Genomic DNA, 24,782 nt, shown 5'->3' with positions numbered 1-24,782 from the left:
CTGGACGACGCGCTCCCCGCGTCCGTATTCTGCTGGCAGCGCCATCTGGGTTGTGCCGACTTGTGCGTGTCCTGGGCCTCGCGTGGCTCCGAACGCGTCCTCCAGCTGCCACCTCGAAGCCAGGGGATGGAGTCGCGGGTTCCCTCTACGCCTCCGGGGGTCAGCGGGCCGCCGGCCGCCCGAACACTCACGACATGGTCTCCAGCTGCCCTGAGAGTTCTTAGTTATTTTCCTTCTTAAATTATTTTTTTAAATGGCTCCATCTACCTAACACTTATCAGTTCATTTCAGTCGCTCAATCGTGTCCGACTCTTTGCGGCCCCATGGACTGCAGCATGCCCGACTTCCCCGTCCTTCACCAACTCCCGGAGCTTGCTCAAACTCGTGTCCATCGAGTCGGTGATGCCATCCAACCATCGCATCCTCTGACGTCCCCTTCTCTTCCTGCCTTCAGTCTTTCCCAGCATCAGGGTCTTTTCCAATGAGTCAGTTCTTCGCATCTGGTGGCCAAAGTATTGGAGTTTCAGCTTAAACATTAGTCCTTCCAATGAATATTCAGAACTAATTTTCTTTAGAATGGACTGGTTTGATCTCCTTGCAGTCCAAGGGACTCTCAAGAGTCTTCTCCAACACCACAGTTCAAAAGAATCGATTCGTTGGCGCTCAGAGTTCTTCATAGTCCAGCCCTCACATCCATACATGACTACTGGAAAAACCATAGCTTTGACTAGATAGACCTTTGTTGGCAAAGTAATGTCTCTGCTTTTTAATATGCTGTCTAGGTTGGTTATAGCTTTTCTTCCAAAGAGCAAGCGTCTTCTTTTTCTTCTTTTTCAGTGGTTAACATTTGATCTGATATTACTCGATTATTCCTGTTTTTCTTGACTTCTCTCACATTCCTTTATTTGCCTTATCCTCTCTCTTTCCTAAGGCTAAATAAATCTCTGCAGTGCCCTGTCTCCAGCCTGGTTTAACCATCTTAATTAGTACATACTTGTTTTTGTTTTTCTTATAGCAAATGATTTTTTCCCCTCGTTTTTATTATCCTGGCTGTTTTTGTAAGGTCCTCTTTAAGACCTGAATCAGCTTGCAGGCCAGTCTAGGGGTAATTCACAGAGTTATTGGGTTGACCAAAAATCCATTTTGTCCAACCCAGTATTTACTAAAGATGGCATTTTCTTACTCAAGCTCACTGAAGTCACAGGATACCAGAGTTGGCATTTGTTGAGCATTTCCCGTGCCTGAAGTTCCAAAAAGCCCCTTCATCCGTGACAATTCTTTTATAAACAGGCTCCTGAGGTAAGTACACCCCTAACCTGGTGGCCTGTGAACGAGACAGCAGATGTCTTCTGCTGGAATTGTATACAGTTCTTAAACTGCTTGTTGGTTTTGGTCATGAACATCCAAAACATCAGGATATTTCACATAAAAATTGAATTCTTTTGTGGCTTCTCTTGAAAAATCCTCAAGTTTTTGGCTATATCGAACCCCCAACCATCCCCTTTAAACAAAGTGTGGTTTCTTGAGAACCTTGAAGGCCCTCTCACTCCAGTGTTACACCCCGAGCACGGATCGTTTATTGTACTACCTGGTTGTGAAGTGAAAGTCGCTCAGTCGTGTCTGACTCTCTGTGACCCTGTGGACTATGCAGTCCGTGGAATTCTCCAGGCCAGAATACTGGAGTGGGTAGCCTTTCCCTTCTCCAGGGGATCTTCAGTACTACCTGGTTACTGAAATCATTTATGTTTTTGACCGCTTTACTTATTGACTCACTCTGCCCTGGCACCTTTCTGAAGTCTTTCAGGGACTGCAATTCTCACACAGCAAATATTGATAATCCTTCCTCCTAGACGGTTTCCTCTCATTTCCAAAGAGTTAATGTCTGCCATATAGTAGGTACTCAATAAATATTTTCTGAACAGTTAAATAAATGCTGAGACTTTATTTGGTCTAATTTAGGTGATCCCATATTGGCATCCAAACCTGTGGGCTTTCTCAGTATCCCTGAAGTAGCCCCTTTTGTCTGATAGAGAAACATTTGCCCAGGAATCAGGACACACACACTCTCTCTGCCCTTGGTATATTCCTGGGTCTGCCATGTGTGAGATGGTCCACCTCAGGGTGAATTCCTTTACTCTGGACACCGACTTGATGAAGAAACACTCCCAGACTGCACAGTTCATCTTTTCCAAGGCCCCTTGTGCCTTTTCCCTCAGTTTATAACCCTCTCTGGCTTGAAAACACTATTTATTGACCAGAATCAAACTCCAGGGGTAATTTTTCTTTCTTTCTTTCTTTTCATTTTTTCATTTCTGACAGAGTAGTAGAATCCCTCAGAATTCTAGGACTCCTAAAACAAGTTGAACTCCACAAGCAGAATTGCAAACCCAATTTGCTGCAAACCCCCAAAATGCTGCAAGGGCCAAGTGGGGAACCAAAGGTGGTAAACTGAGAGCAGATTCCCTAATGGGAGAAATACGGGTTCAGGATTGCTCTGGTTGTTCTTCTTTCTCAAGACAGTCAATCTCATGGGGACTCTCCTAAGTTTTGTTTTGGGATCTAAGTTTTTGTTTTTGTTTTTTTAATTAAACCCTTGTTGAGTGCACATAGCAAGCACACCAAGGGGGTGGTACAGGGGCCAGTGGTGTCTGTCTTCCTGGGTGACGTGGATGCATCTCGGAGGACTCTGATGGGCAGAAGGCAGGGGGCCTGGGAACGTTTGCAGGAGGAATCTTCCTGGTATCTGACTACAGGGCTGACCCTCACCCCTTTCCTGACACCCGGTCTCCTGTGCCCTGTTAAGGAGGAATGGGTGCCTTGCCCCAGGAAGAGAAGCATAGTTTCTGCTCTCCTATTTTGGGAAACTTAGTTCTCAGGGTCCGAAGGAAAGACAGAGGCAGAGAGGTGGACTATGAACCCACCAGAGGTGGACTATGAACCCTCTCCTGTGCGGAGAGGAGGAAGCCTGTACCGGTTTCGGAGAGAGGAAGGACATCATTCGTGCGGGACCGTGAGCAGCATGGACGCCCGGCTCGGGCGGGTGGTTGCAGCCGCAGGGAGGGCTGTCTGAGGGTTTGGGACCTCATGCTGGGTCAGGGGTGGCTGGGTCAGGCCCCTATGTCACTTTTATCCCTAGCCTTGAGAGGGAGCTGGGGGTGGGGGGAAGGTGTCTGGAAAAAAATCAGATTAATCCCACATCTTTCCAAGGTGTGAGGCATGTGGGGTAGTTGTGGGTAGAGAGTTGTTCCAAGGTCTCTCTGTTTCCTAGGATTGCTCTTAGGCAGCGAGACCTCCATGCCAGCCTTAAGGTGAACTCAGAGGACCTGCTGACCACTCTGGGAGCCTTAAATGAAATCCAAGGATGTCTCCACGGAGACACCGATAAGACCTTCAGAAACTGTGTACTGAAAAGGAGCACCGTGTTCCTCCACTGGGCAGTGTCCGTCCTGTAAGGACAGCTGCAAATCTGAAACGTTTTCAAATATCAAAATCCTTCGACAAAATCTATGTTCCCGCTTTGGCGCCCCTGCTTGGCTGGTTTCACGAGTACAGGCCGGGTAAAGCGGTCGTGAGCCAGCAAGGAGGATCTGGGGAGTCATCTCCTGACCGGCCGAGAGCAGGTGCAGCCGGCCTCAGGACCCCAGACCCGGAACCCTCCAGGCTGGGAACCCTGTAGGGCTGCAGCTGCGCGGGGAACGGGATCTGGGAGGGACTTCCTGTCGTCCCTAATCCCGGTCTCCACCCGGCTCCTTGCGCCCGGTGCAGGCTGCGGAGACTCCCTTCCCCAGGGGCGGGGGCTCCGCCGCCCGTAGCGCCCCCTCCGCCTCCACGTCGGTGAGAGCGGGGCTGGGAGGGCGCCTGGATCCCGAGAGCCGCGAGGGTGGCCGGCTGGCAGGAAGGGCCGGGGTCAAAGGTGGAAGGCTACGGGCTGGCGGGGAGAGGAGGAGGCCTGGACCGGGTTCGGAGAGAGGAAGGACATCATTCGTGCGGGACCGTGAGCAGCATGGACGCCCGGCCCGGGCGGGTGGTTGCAGCCGCAGGGAGGGCTGCTGACAGCGGGCGGCTCAATTTCGGGATCCCAGGTGGGACCGAGTCAGGTCGAGGGCAGGGTGTGTGTGTGTGTGTCCGGGGCCGGGAGACTCCGGAGCCTCGATTCCTCCGCCGAGCTGGCTGCGGCGGGCGGGGCCCCACTCAGCACCTGTTTGGTAGCATCTCTGCAGATCTTTACGCTCTTCGTGACGGGAGATACAGATTCCAAATTCCCCCAGCTTTCCCTAACCCAGCTGCTCTGAGATTCGGAGTTGTTGCTTCAGCGATAAAGGGGATCACAGAAAACAGCATTCAGTCAGAGCGAGGAACCAAAAACAGTTTAGAGAGGGAGGCCGTTGGAGGGCGTCCGGGAGGCTTTACGTCCGATTGGGGCCAAGGATGGGTCTGGTCCCGCGTGGGGATTTCGGGGCTTTCAGGGGGTGTCCAGGGGACGCTGGCTGATTTCCTTCTGCTCCTCCAGGCTCCTGGCCAGAAGCTGGAGGGGGCTTGGCCAACACAAGCACAAAACGACTCAACGGTGCTTTCTGGCTCTGAGATAAAAAAAAATGTCTGCAGACGACGGAGGCATCCGGGCTGCCCAGGACAAGGAGAGAGCCCGAGAGGTATGAATGGGGTGTTGGGAAGGGGAGGCATGCACTGGAAGGATTGGAGTGGGAGGGGATTTTCAGGACAGGGCATTTGAAAGAGTTAGACTCTCTGAGGGAGCAAGGCTGGTAAATGAGTTTAGGGGTGTTGAAGAGAAGGTATGATGGGAAATACCTTCCACCAGGGAATTGACTTCTATGGGACTGTTTTCCTTTGCCTGGTGAATTCATAGTCAGCAGACCAAAAGCTACATAATATGGTAAGGGGGTTACATGGAGGGTCCTACAGGTGGGATTTGCTCTGGGCAAATGGGCACATGGCAAGCCTCACCCCTCTGCCTGGGTCCCCAGCTCCTCTCACTCTGGGCCTGAGCACTTAGTCCTTCCTGTACCTGTGTGTGTGTAATTAACAACCTGAGGGAGGACCAGGGTCACCAGCCGTGGGGGAACCTGAGTCAGCTGCAGCTGAGTGTGCGACCTTGTGTAGGGCCCCTGGCCTCTGGGAACCAGGCGTGTCATCTGTAAAATGCGGATCATGTGCCTGCCATGCCCACCTGTCTCGCCAGGTGGTGGGGAGGCTGGGAGAAGATAATAGGCAGGGGAGTCGTCTCTGTGCAGCTTGTCAGCCCCTAGGAGCTCATTACTGCAGCTTGTAAACCAGCACCACCCATAGCAACTAGATCCTGGGTCAGAGCAACCTGGAACTCCTCAACTAGGATTCCAGTGGCTGCAAGTGCAAAGACAAATCAAGTGTTTGTTTTCTGTGTTCATATCATAGAAGCACAAAGAATTTTTACCGCTGCTCAGTTTCCCTTCCATCATGCCTTTGTAACACCCAATGGGCCTCACAGGCCCATAGCATTCTCTGCTGATGTTGGATTCTGTCAGCTCCCACAGGAGAGTGATAATAATAATTACCAGCACCGCTCTTTGTTCATCTAGAACTTTCTGGAGAGGGTAGCTCTCGCATGTCACCAGTGCGGAGGTAGAGCAGCTGGGTCTCAGAGGCCACCAGGCCCATGTGGCTCCCAGGCACTCTGATTCCCAGCTTGAGGTGTTTCTCGTCCAGACCCTAACCTGTACCCAGGTGGTTGGGAGGTGGAGGGATAGACTTGAGTTCCCAGCAGGAGGCTGGCTGGTACCCAGTGCTGTGGGTGAGATGAGGCCTCACAGGACCTCCCAGTGCAAGGGAAGTGACTTTCCGCAATGCTCTGCTCTGCTTTGGGCTGAAAGGCTAGTGACCAGAGGTTATGGATTTCAGCCCCGGCAGCCTGACTCCAAAGCCTGCCCCTCAGCCTCCCAGAGGGCTGGGCCCTGAGGCTGCCGTGAAGCGGGCAGGGAGGGCCCTGGAAGTCCCACCGTGGGAGGCAGTGCTGAAGGAGACGAGCCTGGGAGTTTTCTTTCCATCAGACCTAGATGGATGCAGGGACTCAACACATTTAGAGGTACTCTTAGACTTTTTCCAAATCAGAAACTCCAGCTTCTTTGACCAATTGAGTAAGGCCTGAAATGGCCCAAGGCCACAGGCCTTCCTGTCACTTTCAAGAAGTGGTGGCCCTGGAGGTGACTTGCAGGTCAGCTCCACTTGAGTTCCAGTCTTGGTCAAGTCACTCCCAGCTCTGTGACCTTGGGCCATTGTCTGATCTCAGAGCCTGGGTGTGTCAGGTTCCTGTGTTTGCTGTAACAAAGGACCACAAAATGGGTGGCTTAAAACAACCAGAATTTATTCTCTCACACATTTGAAGGCCAGAACCCCAAAATCAACGTGTTGGCAGGGCCCCCTCCGAAGGCTCTAGGGGAGGATCCTTCCTGCCTGTCAGCTTCTGGTGGCTCCAGGTGTCCCTGGGCTTCTGACAGCATAGTTCTGATCTCTACTAACAACTTCACGTGGCTTCGCCTCTGTTTCTGTGCCCTCTATTTAGTTGTTTTGTTTTGACTTGTGGGGTCCTAGTTCCACGATCAGAGATGAAACCCGGGCCCTTGGCAGTGAAAGCTTGGAGTCCTAACCACTGGACCACTGGGAAATCCTTGTGTCCTCTCCTTATATACAGACACCAGTCACTGGATTTAGGGCCCAACTGATTCCAGGATGATTTCAAGATCCTTAACTCATTACATCTGTGCTGAGTTGCTTCAGTTGTGTCCGACTCTTTGCGACTCTATGGACCTTAGACTCTATTACATCTGAAAGACCTTTAATCCAAATAAGGTTCCAAGTAGACATGAATTTTGGAGGAACACCATTCACCCGACCCAACTACACTGTTTCCTCATGTATTCAGTTCAGTTCAGTCGCTCGGTTGTGTCTGACTCTTTGCAACCCCCTGAACCACAGCACGCCAGGCCTCCCTGTCCATCACCAACTCCCGGAGTCCACCCAAACCCATGTCCATTGAGTCATTGATGCCGTCCAGCCATCTCATCCTCTGTCATCCCCTTCTCCTCCTGCCCTCAATCTTTCCCAGCATCAGGGTCTTTTCCAGTGAGTCAGCTCTTCGCATGAGGTGGCCAAAGTATTGGAGTTTCAGCTTCAACATTAGTCCTTCCAATGAACACCCAGGACTGATCTCCTTTAGGATGGACTGGTTGATCTCCTTGCAGTCCAAGGGACTCTCAAGAGTCTTCTCCAACACCACAGTTCAAAAGTATCAATTCTTCTGTGCTCAGCTTTCTTTATAGTCCAACTCTCACATCCATACATGACCACTGGAAAAACCATAGACTTGACTAGACGGACCTTTGTTGGCAAAGTAATGTCTCTGCTTTTTAATATGCTGTCTAGGTTGGTCATAAATTTCCTTCCACGGAGTAAGCGTCTTTTAATTTCATGGCTGCAATTACCATCTGCAGTGATTTTGGAGCCCAGAAAAATAGTCAGTCACTGTGTCCCCATCTATTTGCCATGAAGTGATGGGACCAAATGCCATGATCTTGGTTTTCTGAATGTTGAGCTTTAAGCCAACTTTTTCACTTTCATCAGGAGGCTCTTTAGTTCTTCTTCACTTTCTGCCATAAGGGTGGTGTCATCTGCATATCTGAGGTTATTGGTATTTCTCCCAGCAATCTTGATTCCAGCCTGTGCTTCCTCCAGTCCAGCGTTTCTTATGATGTACTCTGCATATAAGTTAAATAAGCAGGGTGACAATATACAGCCTTGACATACTCCTTTTCCTATTTGGAACAAGTCTGTTGTTCCATGTCCAGTTCTAACCATTGCTTCCTGACCTGCATACACATTTCTCAGGAGGCAGGTCAGGTGGTCTGGTATTCCCATCTCTTTCAGAATTTTCCACAGTTTATTGTGATCCACACAGTCAAAGGCTTTGGCATAGTCAATAAAGCACAAATAGATGTTTTTCTGGAATGCTCTTGCTTTTTTTTTAGAGAATAACAATCCACACTGCTATGGGAGGTGTGAGGCTCACGTTGGGAAGAGGTGTCTGCCCCATGGGCACCTGCAGGGCCATGTCCAGCTTCCCTTCCTTCCCCCATGATCCTGCTTGCTGGTGGGCATGAACCAGGGTGTGCGGGTCTTGGGGACGGAGAGGGGAGCAGGGCAGTCTTGCACTTGGGTGTACGCTCCACCACCCGCGGGGTCTGCCTCTGTGCCTCCCATCCTCTGTCCCAGTGCTGATGCAGCCGTCATTCCTAGACTCCAGGTCATGGGCATTCTTGTCAAGAAATGCTCTCTGAGTCAGAGGGGACAGTGCCTCTAGGAGAGGCCTGGGAGTCACCCCACATCAAGATGGAGCCAGAGGAGCCGCACCCTGAAGGGGTGTCACAGGAGACCAGAGCTGAAGGAGCGCGGGGCTGGGTGCCCCTAAGCCAGGGCACTAAGGAGAAAGTGTGTTTCCTGCCTGGAGGAGGTGAGAAAGGGAACGGGGAGAGGGGCCCTTTCCCTGCTCCCAGCCCAGGTAGGAAGACCCAGGTGTCTGCCCCACCTTCCCTGCAGAAGCTGCCCGACTCACCCTCAGAGCCCACTGACCCTCCTCTCGGGTCAGGTTGGGGGGTGGAGTTGGAGGCAGCGGGGGGTCCCTGGTGGGCCTGGCATTCATTCACTCCCGGGAGCAGGAGGGCCAAGCAGGGCGAGGTGGCCGCCTGAGGACCTCTCTCCTCTCTCAGCCCTCCCAGCCCCCCAGACCCCTGTGCTCTCCCGCGAGGGGAGGACCAGAGACCGGCAGATGGCCGCGGCGCTCCTCACCGCCTGGTCCCAGGTGAGTGTCCACGTCCATGGCTGGAGGCAGAGCCAAAGGACGTGGAGGGACAGCATCTGTGACAGAGCTGTGCTCCGGATCCTAGCGCTGGACCTGAGGGTGGGGGCCAGAGACCCTGAGCTTTGGAAGTGGTGCCGAAAGGGAGTCTTGCTTTTCTCCTGTGCTGTCCACAGTCGCATGGTTCTTACCCCCAGAAGTCTTCCTTAGGCAGCTGCCCTGCTTCACCAGCAGACCCAGGGCGGGCCTCACCCAAGTCGGCAGGATGGGGGTCCAGGTCTGTCCTCGTCCTGGCACCACTGAGCGCCTCCACCATGTCCTGATGAATCCTGGAGACGGGGCATGTCCTGGAGAGGGGGCCTTCTGTGTTATTTCAGATGCCGGTGACCTTTGAGGACATGGCTCTGTACCTCTCCCGGGAGGAATGGGGGCGGCTGGACCACACCCAGCAGAGCTTCTACAGGGAGGTCCTGCAGAAGAGGAGCGGGCTCTCCTTGGGTAAGGGCTGGGGAATCAGAGCGGGGCCCGTCCACTGCCACCTCCTCTCCCATTTCCAGGGCTTGAATCCCCTCTTGCAGTTCATCCGGACCCCGCTGTCCTATAGAACCTTCCTAGTGGTAGACGTGTTCTTTCTGTGCTGATGTGGTAGCCACAAGCCAGATGTAGCTAGTGAGTCTTTGAAATGCAGCTGGAGCCACTGAGCTCTTTTATCTCATTTTAATCAGCTCAGATTTGAGTTGAAGTAGCCACGCATGGCCAGCAGCTGCCATGCTGGACAATGCCCATCTAGAGACTGTGCTCTAGTTCTTCCCTAGCTCCTTCCAGCAGCTCCCCTTCTTCTCCCCTCCAAGCCCAGCTTCAGAGGTGTCTGAGCAGAAAGCTTGGCTCCGGGCCAGGCTGCAGGCCCAGGGGACAGGTAACGGTGCCAGCTGGTCCCTCCGGGCCTTTGACTCTGAGCTGTTACATCCCCCTCCCAGGGCCATGTCCTCTTCTCAGAGGGGCCTTGGTTCCCTTGGTTTTTCTCATGGTGAGTATTTAAGTCCCAGGGTTTTGACTCCTCAGTTTTAGGCTCTAGTTTTCATGACAGAATTTTGTGAGGGTTTATGGAAAAATCAGAGCGTTCATTTGGTCAGTCAGTCTGTCTGCGTGTCTGTTATACACCGCCTAGTCCCGGTGGAGCCACAGACTGGGTGATTCCACCTTCTGACTTTGGTGGTGGGCCTCAGGATCACAGCAGTGGCTCTGCTCACGCCTGTAATCATCTCAGGTTTGCTCGGCACCCAGTGTTGGGACTCTCTGGGGCCTCAGCCAGCAGGTCCAGGGAGATCAGATAGAACCAACCTCCACTCGCAGCCCCATGGTGGGCCTCATGAATGCCCTAAACCACCCATTGGTCCACACATTCCTTCCCTCCCATGGGGCTTGGATCAGGTCATGAAGCCCGGGCCCCCTCTGCTGTCTTCCTGGCTTGACCAGAATTCCTAGGCCCTCAAACCTGGGGGACTTGGCAAATGGGCCTGGTCCCTGACTTACGGGTGGTCGGTGTCCCTGGCCCTCTCAGCCAGGCCCTCCCGCTGGCCTCTCTCTGCCCACTGCCCCTGTCCCAGGAGCCCTCTTTGTGGTCCTGGGAAGGTGCAGGTGCAGGAGAGGAAGATGCATCTGGATGCTGACTGAGGGGGCCACTGCTGGGGGCTGTGTGACACAGGGGTGGCCAGCCCTGAGAAGAGTGTCCGGACGATGCCTGGGAAACTGTGTCCTGAGAGGGTGTGGCCATCTGGATTTGCCCTGTGTTTGCAGAGCTGCACCCCCTCTTTCGCTCCATCACCTCTCCAGGGGGTGGGTGCTGGTATCTCCCACTGTGCAGCCCGAAGGGCCCTGACTGAGCGCAGCATCTCTTTCCAAGCAGGGTTTCCCTTCAGCAGACCTTTCTGGGCCTCTCAAGTGCAGGGCAAGGGTGAGGCCCCGGGCTCCAGCAGGCAGTTGGGACATGAGGAGGAAGAGAAAAGAGGTGCGTGCAGAGGGGACAGGTGGGCGGGGTAGTGGGGTCTTGGTTGTCACTCTTTGATGCCCCAGGTCAGCACGGGCTGTTTCTTGTGGGGTGCAGACACAGAGCCCCTCCTGGGGCCGGGCCACCCACCCCCGCTCCTGTGTGGAGGTGGCTCTTGCTTCCAGGGTGCCCCGCAGGTGCTTGCCCTCATCTCCATCTCCAGAACTCCCCTGGGGCCCTCATGAAAGCCTCTCTCTTGCTGGAAACCCTGTTTATCCAGGAGTGGTGGAGGTGGACAAGGAGGAGCTGGCTGCATCCCTGGGAGCCCTTGGCGATGCAAAGTCCTTCAAAAGCAGAATGGGAAGAGCCCAGGGGGAGGCCCCGCGGTGCGGGCAGCGAGCAGCCAGCGGCCAGAACTCAGGGCCAGCCAAGGACGATGTGCAGCCCTGTCCCGTGAAGGAGGCACAGCTGGAATCAGCCCCGCCTGACACCGACCTCCCGAAAACCCAGGAGGGCCACTTCCCGGAGCAACCCAGAGAAGGGGGGACGGCCGCCCCCGAGAGCAGCGAGGAGGGCCTGGCGCTGGACAGCGAGGCGGGCAAGAAGACCTACAAGTGCGAGCAGTGCGGCAAGGCCTTCAGCTGGCACTCGCACCTGGTGACGCACCGGCGCACGCACACGGGCGAGAAGCCCTACGCCTGCACGGACTGCGGCAAGCGCTTCGGCCGCAGCTCGCACCTCATCCAGCACCAGATCATCCACACGGGCGAGAAGCCCTACACCTGCCCATCCTGCTGGAAGAGCTTCAGCCACCACTCGACGCTGATCCAGCACCAGCGCATCCACACGGGCGAGAAGCCCTATGTGTGCGACCGCTGTGCCAAGCGCTTCACCCGCCGCTCGGACCTGGTCACCCACCAGGGCACCCACACGGGCGCCAAGCCGCACAAGTGCCCCATCTGTGGCAAGTGCTTCACGCAGAGCTCGGCCCTGGTCACCCACCAGCGCACCCACACCGGGGTCAAGCCCTACCCGTGCCCCGAGTGCGGTAAGTGCTTCAGCCAGCGATCCAACCTCATTGCGCACAACCGCACACACACCGGCGAGAAGCCCTACCACTGCCTCGACTGCGGCAAGAGCTTCAGCCACAGCTCGCACCTCACCGCCCACCAGCGCACCCACCGAGGCGTCCGGCCCTACTCCTGCCCGCTGTGCGGCAAGAGCTTTAGCCGGCGTTCCAACCTGCATCGGCACGAGAAGATCCACACGGCGGGGCCCAAGGCCCTGGCCATGCTGATGCTGGGGGCGGCCGGGACTCTGGCAGCACCCCCGCCTGCCCCTACCTAGGAGGCTGGGAGGGAGGGGCCGGGGCATCTGGTGTGGGAGTGTGACCTGGGAGACCCAGGAAGGGAGGCGGGGAGGTGCTGGCATGGGGGTGGCAACACAGGAGGAGCTCAGATGAGGACCAGGCATGCTCGCCGCAAATTAAAGGCCTTGGAATTCAAGCGACAGCCTATAGCTTCCTTTCATGGGGCCCTGGAAGCTGATCCTGGACTCGTGGGGAAAGTGGAGCCTTCCGGGGCAACTATGCATTCTCACTCAGTCCTCTGAGAAGGCATCTTCCTCCCCAGCCTTTACCTGGCTTGGGACCCATTCCAGAATCTAGAGGTTTCCAACCTGAAGCCAACCAGCCACTTCTGCTGCTGTTGTCATTAGGTATTCCCGCTGAGCCCTGGACCCTGCCATGCCTCTTTTCCTAGGGAGTCGGGAGCAGGGCAGAGTCAGCATGGGAATTCATGCTCAGTGTCTTCTGCCTACTTTGTCTCCTGTCTCAGGCACTAGGGCCTGCATTTTGTGGCTGCACATTTTCACCTGCATCCCTGGGGTCCCAGCTTCAATCCAGTGAGGATTTCTCACTTACCAGGGACCCCCTACTTCTCCTGGTCCTTTCTGAAGCTGATGCCATCTCCTGCTCCTACTTCTCACCTCCTTGGCCTCTTTGCACAGTTCAGTTCAGTCTCTCAGTTGTGTCTGACTCTTTGCAACCCCATGGACTGCAGCATGCCTGGCTTCCCTGTCCTTCACCAACTCCTGGAGTTTACTCAAACTCATGTCCATCAAGTCAGTGATGCCATCCAACCATCTCATTCTCTGTCATCCCCTTCTCCCGCTTTCAATCTTTCCCAGCATCAGGGTCTTTTCAGATGAGTTGGTTCTTCACATCAGGTGGCCAGAGTATTGGAGTTTCAGCATCATTCCTTCCAATGAATATTGAGGACTGATTTCCTTTAGGATGGACTGGTTTAATCTCCTTGCAGTCCAAGGGACTCTCAAGAGTCTTCTCCAACACCACAGTTCAAAAGCATCAATTCTTCGGCGCTCAGCTTTCATTCTAGTCCTTTGTAATTTGCCCTGCCTGAGCCTGCCTGCCTGTTTTACCCTTGGCCTTGATGAAATTAAATGAAAACTTCGAGTTCTTAACCACTGGACCGCCAGGGAATTCCCCGGCCCAAGTCCTTGCTAAAGGCATTATGCCGTCCCCGGGCCGGGCCGGGCCGGGTCGGGGACGTCGGCTGATTCAGCACTGCAATAGCCTGAGAAACTCCTCCCAAACTCGTGTGACCTCGCAGAGTTGGCGGTCTGGGTGTCGCCTTATATCCAGGAGGACGGGTTCCATAAGGTCCCGCCCCTCCCACGTTGGCCTTTGCCAGTCAAGTGTCGAGGCGGAGTAGGGGTGGGCTCCAGCAAAAGTGACCAATCACGACCGATGTTTGTTCTCTAGGCATCCGCTCCCCCTCACGCCCCCACGCCGCACGGTTGCCTGGCAACTGGTCGACGCTTTGGGCTTTGGAACTTTGTCTTTTCCGCTCAGCTCAGGCCCCTGGCCTACCACCGAGACTCCAAACCTCCTGCTGTCCTAGAGAGGGGGCGGACAGAAGGCGAGGGCTCGGGCCACAGCCGCTTCCAGCTTAGCTTCTTGCGGAGAGCTGAGATTTGCTGCCCAGAGACCCCGGGAGCCCGAGTCCAGAGACCACATGAGGCCCTGGAAATGGCTGGCCTGTGCACGGTAGCCGGCGAGTCGTGGCCCCGGCACAGGAGCTCAGCGAGAGCCCAGACGCCTCCTGCCGGCACACTAACACCTGCTGAGCCTTAGAGCAGGGCCTAACTGGGCTGCCTGGAAGAGTCGGGTGTGGAAACGGCCTGAAGAAGACCTTGATTCTTTTGCTGGGACCCGAGTAAAGTGAGGCAGTCCATACTGGAGGGGTACGTGGTGATGAGTGGCGCGCAGGGGTGGATGGTAAAGGGCGAGGAAACGTTAAATACGGGCTTTGCTGCATTCACTCCTTCATTTTTCAAATACGAAATGAAAACGTGCCTTCCAGGTCCTTTGCTAAATATCGAAGAATAAGCGATGCAAAAGCCAGACAAGATCCGTGCCCTCAAGGGGTTCCGCTCTAGTAAGGGAGACTAACAAGCAGTGTAAACGTATAAATGACATATACATTACTTTCAAGTAGTGACAGATGCCAGAAAGAAAGGAACCGGGTGAAGTAAGGGAGGATGTTAGGTACTGGTTGTCGGAGACGGCCCCTCCCAGGAAGGAACGTTCAGGCTTTGGGGGTAGGACCTTCCAAGCTAAGGAAACAGAACGGATAAAAGCCCTGCCCTGAGAAAGAGATTGGTGTTCCAGGAGTTGAAATGACACCAGTAGTGGAAGGGAGGGGTGGGGGTTGGTTAGAAAGGTGAGACTTGAGAGAGGCTGTGGCCTGCGATTTCTCCCTGGTGTCTTGTGTGAAGGGTGGAGAACGGGCGTTCTTGAAGATGGTCCTACCGTGGTGTCCGCATTCTCATGCTCCTCGGCCATCCAGAGATGTGTGATCAGGCAGGCTTCCTGCCTGGGTTGCAGAGGCAGGACTCTGTGGCTTGTGCCTGTCACCTCCTGGAACTAATGCCAGTTTTTCTGTTCTCAACTAACAAAGCGCCAGGTGAGCCCTAATGATTAAGATCCAACAGGCCACTGACCAGAACAAGCTGGGCTCAAATCTTCCAGGGAAAGTGGAAAAGATGCCTGGGAGGTCCTAACTCCTGCTGTCTTTCGTGCGTGAGTCCTCTTTCCTGTGGCATGACCGTTTGACAGGCTCCTGGTGATGCATAATTCCCTGAGAATAACCATTCTTTATTGAGTGTTTCCTTGTGTTAAAAGTTAGTATTAGGCTAAGTAGTCTATGTGTATTCTCTCATTTATTTAATCTTTATAACAACCCTATGAGGTAATGAATCAGGATTCAGTTCAACTGCAAATAATAGAGACCCAAAATAAAGATGATCTTAAACAAGACAGAAGTGAATTTCTTAAGACAACACCTGTAGGTGGGCTGGAGATAGCTTATGGCAGGACTGGCATGGCAGCCCTAATCCACAAAGTCAGTAGATACCTAGACTCCTCCAAGCCTGCTGCCCCACCACCGTTAAAATCTCACCTCACTGACCCCAAACAAGCAGTGGGACTTAACCATATGTGCCGATTTTTAAAATTTTAACCAAATGGGAATATTATGTACAACTTCATGTTAATAAATCTGAAATTGTTGATGAAAGGGATGATTTCCTAGAAAAATCATAATATCAAGATTTAGTCAAGATCACATAGAAATTCTGAATATCCAGTATCCCCTAGGGAAATTATAAAAATAAAAAATATGTATTTTTACCATTTTTCTTTAAAGACTGGAAGAAAACCTGATTTTAGCTTGGGTTTAGGTTTGACAGGAAAGGCACTAGGACCACTGTCAATTTTCCAGTAGGCTGGGTGAGAAGAGAGACTCAGGTCAAAGGATTTGAACATTATTTGCTTGAGATGGGGAAAGACTTTAGGTGGGGAAATCAGCGACCCTGCATAAAGTGCACTCTGTGTGTGCATGCGTGTACTCAGTTGTGTCCGGCTCTTTGAGATCCCATGGACTGTAGCCTCCAGGCTCCTCTGTGCATGCAATCTCCCAGGCAAGGATAAACTCTTAGTAGGCAGTAATGCTAGTTAGGGTTTACATTCTGGTTAAAATAGAGATCCAAAATAAGAGTGGCTTAATCTCAGTATCTGTCTCTCTCTTACACCATCATCTGGGCATAAATCCACCCACAATTATCAGGAATCCAGGCACTTCCACCTTCTTGCTTTGACACCCATAGGGTTAGTGTCATCTGCATGGTCCATGCCCCCATGTCCAAATTCCTGCTAGCAGTTGGGGAAAAGAGAATAGGAAGACAGAATCCCTTTCTAGTAAGATACATACAGCACATCTGCTCATGTATCATTGTCTTCAGTACAAATACATGGCCATACTTCAATGCAGTAGACTAGGAAATACATATTCTTTATTTTTAAGGGCCACATGCCCACTGAAAACTTACTATTGAAAGGGAAAACTGATACTGAGGAACCACTAGTTCTTCTTCAAATGAGAATAGATGCTGCATAATACAAGCATGGAAATATACATCAGAGACAAACAAAATGTATTTTCATTACCCAAGCCAATGATGCCTGCTGTCCTGAGTTTTTTCAATATTTATTTCTTTTTATTCATTCATTTATTATTTTTAGCTGCACCAGGATCTTAGTTGTGTCATGTGGGATCTAGTTCCCTGACCAGGGATCTCGAACATTGGCTCACTTCATTGGAAGTCCAGAGTTTTACCCAACCAGAGGGAAGTCCCTGTCCTGATTTTTAACACTTTGGGAGTTCTGGACAATGCTATACGACAAAGAAAAATAATAAGTACAAATTCTAGAAATGAATATAACTTTTATGGAAAGAAAAATTTTACTCTTTACAATATATATTTATATTTTCTAGCTAGAAAAATAAACTAAAACTATCAGAAGGAAAAGAAAATGCAATAAGATGGTCAACTTCAATATAACTACATACGAATAATTTACCAACTACCAGGAATGCCCAATAGAGTATTTGGTCGGTGTGCCGGCTATTAATTTATTGTCTCTCAGACCCCCCCAGTAAACCCTTTTGGTCCTTCTTTGTGATAATGGAGCCAGATTCTTAGACGTTTCTCCTTCGCCAGCCAATTAGATGTTAGTCTTTGTCAGTAGAGGGCGTTGGAAGAACACTAAGGCCACAATGCAAAAAAACCTCCTGTGCCGTTCTCCACTGGGGCCAGTAGGGGGCGGCGAGGGACCCAATAACATCCACGTCATCAGTCTCAATTGAACAGACTGGGCTCATCCCGTCCAGTAAGTTGTTCGAACAAATACAGAAAGGTGTATGCAGTAAAGATCTACAAATACGGGGAAATGGAAACAACCTAAGTGTCCACGAGTAAGAGACTTTAACTGGAATATGGAACCTTCCTGCTCTGGAATACTGTGCAGCTTGCAAGATGGATTTTATTTATAAATGCTGCTTTGGAAACATACCTTCGATAGACTTTTGAGCCAACGAAACATAACTTAAATAGAACGATTCCAGATATATATTAGAAATATTCATAGAACACTGAAATATTAATAGTGCTTATTTATGAATGACCTTACTAGATATCCTTTCAGTTATTTTTATCTTTAGTTATTCAACAAATATTGTGCCGAGCACAATATTTTAGGTGATGGAAGTAGAGCAGTGAAAAGTCTGATCTTGTGAAAATTATAGTCGAGTAATGGAGTTAAATATTATACAGATACATCAGGTAGTGATAAAGGTTAGGAAGAAAAATAAGGCAGGGCAGAGGCATAACAGCGGGGGGAGGTATGGGGCAGGAGCTTTTTACATAGGGTTAGGAAAAACCACTTTGATGGAGTGCCACGTGAGCTGACTGAGGAAGCTAGCTTTGTGGATATGGATACCTTGACAAGTTTATTTTCTTGCCTACACTAAGGATGCAATTCTTGCAAAATCAAACAACAACCAGACACGAAAGGATTTTCCACTTCAGAAAAAGATTTTGGAGCCTCAGATCTCCAAAACGAGTAAGAGGGTGGAAGCACGGACAGATGTACAAAGCTTTTCCGATGCGGCCCCCCTGCTTCAGATTGTCCCCAGCCCGGAGAGCCCTGCTGTCCTTCAGTCAAATCTATCGGTGGCAGAGGGCGGGGGTCCTTCGGGGTGAGCGTCGCCGACGGCCGCGTCCGGCTGAGAGACCCTGGTCGACTCTCAGGGACAAAGAATCGCCGCCGGAGGTCCCCCGCCCCTCACTGAACTACTTCCACAGCAAGCATCCACTAAGAGCAGATGAAGGCTTGGGCGGGACCCTATAGCTATAAAGGAGTCTCCCAGCGCCGAGCTCCAGCTCCTGGACCACGGTCCCCCCAGTACTCGACCCACTCTGGAGCGGGAAATGCCGAGGACTGACAGAAGAGTCCGCCCCTGAGCATCCCTTCCGGCGGAGCTGGCGTCCCACTCGTAGCTCGGATAAGCCATGTATCTGCCCACCAGGCCAGTCTTGGCTTCCCCTTTACGCCCTTCAGGGGCCAGAGGAGCACCAAAAAAACTGAAAAACCAAGAGAGATGAAGACTGTGCGAGTCTCCTCAGACTGGGGGAATGGAATGGGTGCGGCTGTGCATGGGTCACTGCCTTCTGATTGGCCATCCTTGGGAATTCTGCCCATTCATTGGTCATCCGTCAGAAAGAAGGCGGGTATAGTGGGAGAACGGCCTCCTGGGGAGTGTAGTGCTTAGTGCGTGCCTCGACGCGTGCGCTATGTCGCTTCCCAGCGGGCCCCGCGCGAACTTCCGGCACCCAGAGCAGGCGGCGGAAACTGGGATCGCCTGGGCTGTTGTGGGCGGTGTGTGTCTAGAGAGGGGCGGGACCGGCGACGCGGCCCGCCAGGCTCCTTAGTTTTAGTACCGGTCTCTGGGCGGCCCGGCCCGGCCCCCGGAGGCTTAGGCCGAAGGGGCCGCGCACCGCTTGGAGGTGCGGAGGAGAAAGCCTGGGGCGTCGCTTCAGCAGCCCGCCCCTCCGCCTCTCATCTCCGGGCAGGCAAGGCTCCTGGGACCCTGGCGGGGCTCCGGCCGGGTCCGCGCTCCCGACTGCCGAGTCCTGCTGAGCGACTCTGGTGAGTCCCTGGCTCTCTCCGAGCGGAGCCTCCTCCTCGGTCACTGGCGGATGAGCGTGGAGAGCGTACCTTTCAGGGGTTTTGTAAGGAGTAGGAGAATAAAGTAAAGGACGTGCTTCGCGTATAGTAGAAAAGAATTGGAAACGATCTGAGTGCCTCGCTCAGCTGGGATGGGTACTCATTAAGAAACGAGTATATCCGTACTGCAGGATCTCCTAGAGTGGCTGCTGAAGAAGCATTATTAGGTAGAAAGGCGGATTACTAAACCGTGTTGCAGTAAGAACTCATTTATGTAAAAACACGCACAAAGCACTCCCCTCCCTCCCCCTCCCCCCATTTCTGTGGATACATTTCCAGTAATTGCTCTGGGAAAGATTTGGGAGGTCAGCTGTCAGACTGTTAATGGGGGAGCAGCTGCAATGTGGAAGGAAGAATTTCTCTTTGATGTATTACTGTATTGTTTAAATCCCTCCTTTTATTACAATGGTTCATAATCACTTTTTTTCTTGAAACAAAAAAAGCAATTAAAGGGCTTCCCTGGTGGCTCAGTGGCCAAGAGTCTTCGACTGCCAGTGCAGGAGACATGGGTTGGATCCCCGATCCAGGAAGACCCCACAGGCCGCGGAGCAATTAAGCCTGTGCGCCACAACTCCTGAGCCCACGTGCCACAACCAATGTCGCCCCTGTGCCCTAGAGCCTGTGCTGGGCAACAAGAAAAGCTAGTTCAATGAGAAGCCTGCGCAGGGCAACTAGAAAGTAGCCCCACCAGTGTCCACGACTAGAGAAAAGCCGGTGCAGCCAAAAATAAAATAATTAAAATTACTTTAAAAAAAAGCAATTGTAGAAACCCAAAATACACACGTTTCACTGTGGTGTAGAGTTGCAATAAGGTATAAGTATGTGTCATGTTCATGTGTATCTATGGATAATGGATGGCTCCAGGTGGTGTCTCTTTTGGAATTAAGTTTTCAGATTGAGAAAGATAATACAGCACATATATTGTATAACAATAACACTACCAGGAGAATCTGGGACAACACTCAGTAATCAAAACATTAGTTTAAAAAAAATTTTTTTTTTGGAAGCACCACAAAGTTTGCAGAATCTTAGTTCCTCAACCAGCGATTGAACTCAAGTCCCTAGCAGTGAAAGCATCAAGTCCTAACCACTGAACCAACCACAAAATTCCCAGTTAAAAGAATTTTTTTTTTTTTAATTGAAGAATCATATACAGAAAATACATCAAAAGTTCAGCCTGGGAGAAGGAAATGGCAACCCACTCCAATATTCTTGCCTGGAAAGGCCCATGGACAGAGGAGCCTGGCGGGCTGCAGTCCACGGGGTTACGTGACTGAGCACGTGTGCGTGAGGCTTGTGGGAGATGGGTTGGTAGCAATAAACTGGTGGAACTAAAAAAAAAAGAATTCAGCTTGATGAATTTTTATGAACTGAGCAAATACATTAATATTTCTGCCATACAACATATGAACATTTACATTACCTGGGATAAAAGGAAATTATAAATATGCTCATCTCACGTCAGTAGACCAGGTGGTGAAAACCTGGGAGTTGGGGATTTGGGAACTGAGGATAAGGGGGCTTGCACCTGTACTGGGAGGAGAGAGAGAGAGAAGCATGAGCTAAACATCAGAGGAACGCCTATAAAGGCCCTAGGGTCAGGAGGAATTGGAGCTAGAGTCCCTGGACGTCCTTCCAGGCCGGTGCTTGCTCATATACCACGCCCCCCGCCCCACTCTTTTGCTCTTTCTCCAGGAGTGCCTGTCCAGATGCCAGCCCCGCTGCCACTGGGGAACCCTCTGGGAGACTGAAGACCCAGGCTGAGGCTGACTGGCCCTGAGCCCTAGGCCAGGGCGATGGCAGCCCCCCCAGAGCCTCAGGACCAAGCCCCTGAGGAGGGAGAAGGGCTTCTGATCGTGAAGATAGAAGATTCCTCCTGGGAGCAGGACTCTGCCCAGCCAGAGGACCACGGGGACCCAGAGGTGTGCCGCCAGCGCTTTCGGCAGTTCTGCTACGGGGATGCAGGCGGGCCCCACGAGGCCTTCAGCCAGCTCTGGGAGCTCTGCTGCCGATGGCTACGGCCTGAGCTGCGCACCAAGGAGCAGATCCTGGAGCTGCTGGTGCTGGAGCAGTTCTTGAGTGTGCTGCCCCTGGGCGTCCAGGACTGGGTGTGCCAGCGGTGCCCAGGCAGTGGCGAGGAGGCTGTCGCCTTGGTGGAGGACCTGCAGAAGCAGCCAGTGAAAGCTTGGTCACAGGTGAGGGGCCCCTCCCCCACCTTGGGGGCACCTGGATGGCATGTGAACTGAGGAGAGCTGGCTGTCTCCCTAGAGATGAGTCCTCCATAGGTCAGAGGCGGGGGTTGGAGAGGACACGGAGAGCTGAGGGAGCGTCCACGGGAGCTTGTCATAATGTGTGGCCTTTCTGAAAGATACCATCCAAGTGAATCTGGTTTCTTTTTGGTGACTTTGGAGGGCAGCAGCAGGACCAGAGGAGGCATGTTCCGAGAAAGCAGCTCTTGGCTCCACAGGATCTGCAAACGTTTATTTGTGTTCTTGGGAGGCATCTGGGGAGATGCTGATGTGTTGCCTGGGAGTGGGGTCTTGCCCTTGACAGGAAGGTCTCCCACCACGGCCCCTTGCTAAGTGGCTTTCTGATTCTGGCCTTTGGAGGCTGGTCCTTGCCTCATGCTTGGTCGGGGAGATAACACTGCCCAGTGTCTTCTGGTCTCCCTGGGGGCTCCGTGCTGACCACCTTGCCCACCCCCAGCCTCCTGAGGAATGTGTCCTGTGTCTCCTTCCCAGGGATTAAACTCTGTCTCCCCGGTCTGGTCTCGATGCTGATGAGCGTGTTGTGGTTCCTGCACAGGATGTGCCCTCAGAGCGGGCGGAACCTGAGGCTGCAGTCCAGGGGTCCCAGGCCCAGGGGCCTCCCTGGAGGGCGGGGACACGAAGCCGGCCACCTGTACCCTGGGAGCCGCACAGCCGTGGTGGTGAGTAAGCTTGAAGGTGGCAGAGTGGCTGGTCAGGGGCCTGAGTCCTTCTCAGGTGTTACCCTAAGGGGAGCAGGTAGGGTATTTCTGTTCCAGCAAGGCAGGGTGTGTGTATGTGTGTGTGTGTGCAAGGCATGTGTGTGTGGTGTGTGTATGTCTCTGTGGTATGTGTCTATGTGTGGCATGTGTGTATAAGGCGTGTGTGTGGTGTATGGTGTGTGTGTGGTGTGTGCATGGCGTATGTCTATGTGTGTGTGTGTCTGTGTGTGGTGTGTGCATGGTGTGTGTGTGTGTGTGTGTGTGTGTGTGGCATGGGTGTCTGTGTGTGTAAGGCATGTGGCGTGTGTGTGTGTGTGTGTGTGGCATGGGTGTCTGTGTGTGTAAGGCATGTGGTGTGTGTGTGTGTGTGTGTGTGTGTGGCATGGGTGTCTGTGTGTGTAAGGCATGTGGTGTGTGTGTGTGTGTGTGAGAAAGACAGCATGTGAGAGCCCTTGCTGCCGGCCTGGGCCAGGCTCTCTGAGGCTCCATTCTTCCCCACAGCCCAGCTTCCAGCTCTTAAACAGGGGAGCACCAGAGAGACGACAGATACCTGCTTTGCCTCTGGGGTGAGTTACCCATCCCTTTGTCCCCTCTGACCCTGATGAGTCCCTGAAATGGATCTCTCCTTCTCACAAGGCCTCCTCCATCCATCCTTTTCCTGCCAGGACCCATCCTGTTCCCATCCCAGCGCCCTTCCTATCTCCACCCATACCTGCCTGGGGAGTCCTGAGCAAGGCAACTCTGAGCTGGGCTTCCTCACCTCATTCTAGGGACCTGTGACATTTGGAGACATTCCCTTTTATTTCTCCCGGGAAGAATGGGGGTCCCTGGACCCTGCCCAGAGGGATCTCTTCTGGGACATAAAAAGGGAGAACTCTCGGAATGTTGCCCTGGGTAAGCATTGGGCACAGCCGGGGCTCTGGGTGGGATCCCAGACATAGATTGTTTAAGCCTGTAGTTAGTAAGTGGAAGGTGCGGTAGATCGGTTAGGTCTGTAGTTAGTAAACACCTCTGTTCCGGAACCCTGGCAAACCCCTTGGGTGCTCCAAACGGTTTCTCTGCCGTCGTCCTCATGTCCCCGTTGCATGGAGGCTGGTCTTCTGGAGCGCAGGGCTGTCAGACTGAGCGCCCAGGCGCTAGCCCGGAGCCCCGTTCCCGCTCCTCTCCTCTGTGGCCCCGGAACCGCATGGCACTTAGGAGGCTGCCTACTACCCCTTGCAGGTTTGGGGCACAGGAGCCACAGTGAGAAGTCCCGGCTGGAGGAGGTGGTGACGGCGCTCCCGGACCAGGCTGCTGGCAACGAGACCGCATCCTGGAGGCCGGAGGAGGCCGAGGCCTGGGAGGGTGGGGCCCGGCCGGGGGCGCCCCGGGGGCGGGTGGTGGGGGCGCGGCGGGGCCGGCCGCCCACGCACCGGCGGCAGCTCCGGGACCTGGCGGCCGAGAAGCCGCACAGCTGCGGCCAGTGCGGCAAGCGCTTCCGCTGGGGCTCCGACCTGGCGCGCCACCAGCGCACGCACACGGGCGAGAAGCCGCACAAGTGCCAGGAGTGCGACAAGAGTTTCCGCAGCTCCTCGGACCTGGTGCGCCACCAGGGCGTGCACACGGGCCAGAAGCCCTTCTCCTGCACCCAGTGCGGCAAGAGCTTCAGCCGCAGCGCCTACCTGGCTGACCACCAGCGCATCCACACGGGCGAGAAGCCCTTTGGCTGCAGCGACTGCGGCAAGAGCTTTTCACTGCGCTCCTACCTGCTGGACCACCGGCGCGTGCACACGGGCGAGCGGCCCTTCGGCTGCGGTGAGTGCGACAAGAGCTTCAAGCAGCGCGCCCACCTCATCGCCCACCAGAGCCTGCACGCCAAGATGGCCCAGCCTGTGGGCTGAGGACGGGAGCGGGACCTACCCACCCGAATCCACCATCTCAGTGTGGCTTCCCGCTCACGGAACCGGCGGCCCTGCCCTCCTGGGACCCTGGCTGACGCCTCGGGGCATGGAGTCCTCCGTGACCTCACTGCCAGACTTCTAATGCTCCGAGGTTTTTCTTGCCCCTCGTTTCCTGGAGCCCCAGCACGTTGCAGGCGGGTGGCCTGAGCACGGGGGAGAGGCTGGCACACAGGGAAGTCAGGACTCGGGCAGGGCCTGGAGTCCCCATCCCAGAGCCCTCTTCAGCCCTGCTTGGCCCCGTGGCTCTTTGCTCCCAGCCTCTGGGCTGGGTCCATGGGCCAGGCCTTCTGTCCTGCCATCCTGTGACTTCCTGTGGGAGGGAGGCTAAGCCTCAGGGTGCTGCTGGGGTCGGGGGTCAGGGGAGGGGTCGGCCCACACCTGTGAAGAAGTGGATCCTGGGCTCAGAGGCTTGCTGGCCTCCACCCCTTTCCATGTCCAGGCACTGGCCTCTCTGGCCTGTCCCAGCGGCCCAGAAGCTGCCCGCCTCTGCTCTCAGCCAACCTGCCCCCAGCTGAGTTCCCGAGAGTCACCCTCCACCAGCTGAGGAGGGCGGTGTGGGCTCCAGGGACAGAGGCCAACTGTGCAGATGAAGAACAGGGCCGGCCGAGTCTGGCTGCCTCCGCTGCCCCCCACCCCCTCGAATCTCGGGGTTTACGGTACTTCATGCTAGTGCTCTGTCGGCATGCTGTTGCTGACTCCTGAGGCATTGCAGTCCCTGCAGAAGGGCATTCACAGGGACTGACCACAGGCCCTCCCAACGAGCTGGCCCAGCTGGCCTTAGAAGGGCAGCAGAAAGATGAGAATAAACATGGAAACTTTCTCCAAGCTTCTCCTGTTCTTTTGGTGGCTGCTGGGAGTGGGGGGTGGAGGGGCCTGGAATTCATCCTGGGCCTCCT

At 53.7% G+C, this 24,782-nt stretch overlaps 2 protein-coding genes across 9 annotated transcripts; both read left to right on the top strand.

Annotated features, from left to right (window-relative positions):
• Positions 1 to 3,713: 3,713 nt before the first annotated feature.
• On the top strand, positions 3,714 to 12,337 carry ZNF205 (zinc finger protein 205). Of its 8 annotated transcripts, none has more exons than XM_027527470.1 (8): positions 3,716 to 4,082; positions 4,511 to 4,652; positions 4,820 to 4,894; positions 8,287 to 8,500; positions 8,757 to 8,848; positions 9,223 to 9,343; positions 10,749 to 10,853; positions 11,113 to 12,337. In XM_027527470.1, exons 3-8 carry the CDS (start codon positions 4,892 to 4,894, stop codon positions 12,177 to 12,179), a joined length of 1,602 nt encoding a protein of 533 aa, XP_027383271.1. In that variant the 5' UTR covers positions 3,716 to 4,082; positions 4,511 to 4,652; positions 4,820 to 4,891; the 3' UTR covers positions 12,180 to 12,337. The 8 variants fall into 8 exon arrangements, with proteins under 8 accessions (XP_027383269.1, XP_027383266.1, XP_027383273.1 ...); XM_027527471.1 differs by having other exon boundaries at positions 3,719 to 3,834; positions 10,752 to 10,853; XM_027527468.1 differs by lacking the exon at positions 4,820 to 4,894 and having other exon boundaries at positions 3,714 to 4,082; positions 10,752 to 10,853.
• Positions 12,338 to 18,585: 6,248 nt separating this feature from the next.
• On the top strand, positions 18,586 to 24,706 carry ZNF213 (zinc finger protein 213). Its single transcript, XM_027527473.1, has 6 exons — positions 18,586 to 18,900; positions 20,674 to 21,173; positions 21,784 to 21,907; positions 22,448 to 22,512; positions 22,717 to 22,840; positions 23,168 to 24,706. The coding sequence occupies exons 2-6, from the start codon at positions 20,775 to 20,777 to the stop codon at positions 23,824 to 23,826; spliced, it is 1,371 nt and encodes a 456-aa protein (XP_027383274.1). The 5' UTR covers positions 18,586 to 18,900; positions 20,674 to 20,774; the 3' UTR covers positions 23,827 to 24,706.
• Positions 24,707 to 24,782: the final 76 nt, after the last annotated feature.

This window comes from Bos indicus x Bos taurus, chromosome 25 (genome assembly GCF_003369695.1).
Source record: "Bos indicus x Bos taurus breed Angus x Brahman F1 hybrid chromosome 25, Bos_hybrid_MaternalHap_v2.0, whole genome shotgun sequence".
Lineage (NCBI taxonomy): Eukaryota > Metazoa > Chordata > Mammalia > Artiodactyla > Bovidae > Bos > Bos indicus x Bos taurus.
Note: the sequence above shows the minus strand (reverse complement) of the source record. Positions and strands in the feature narration are given on the sequence as shown.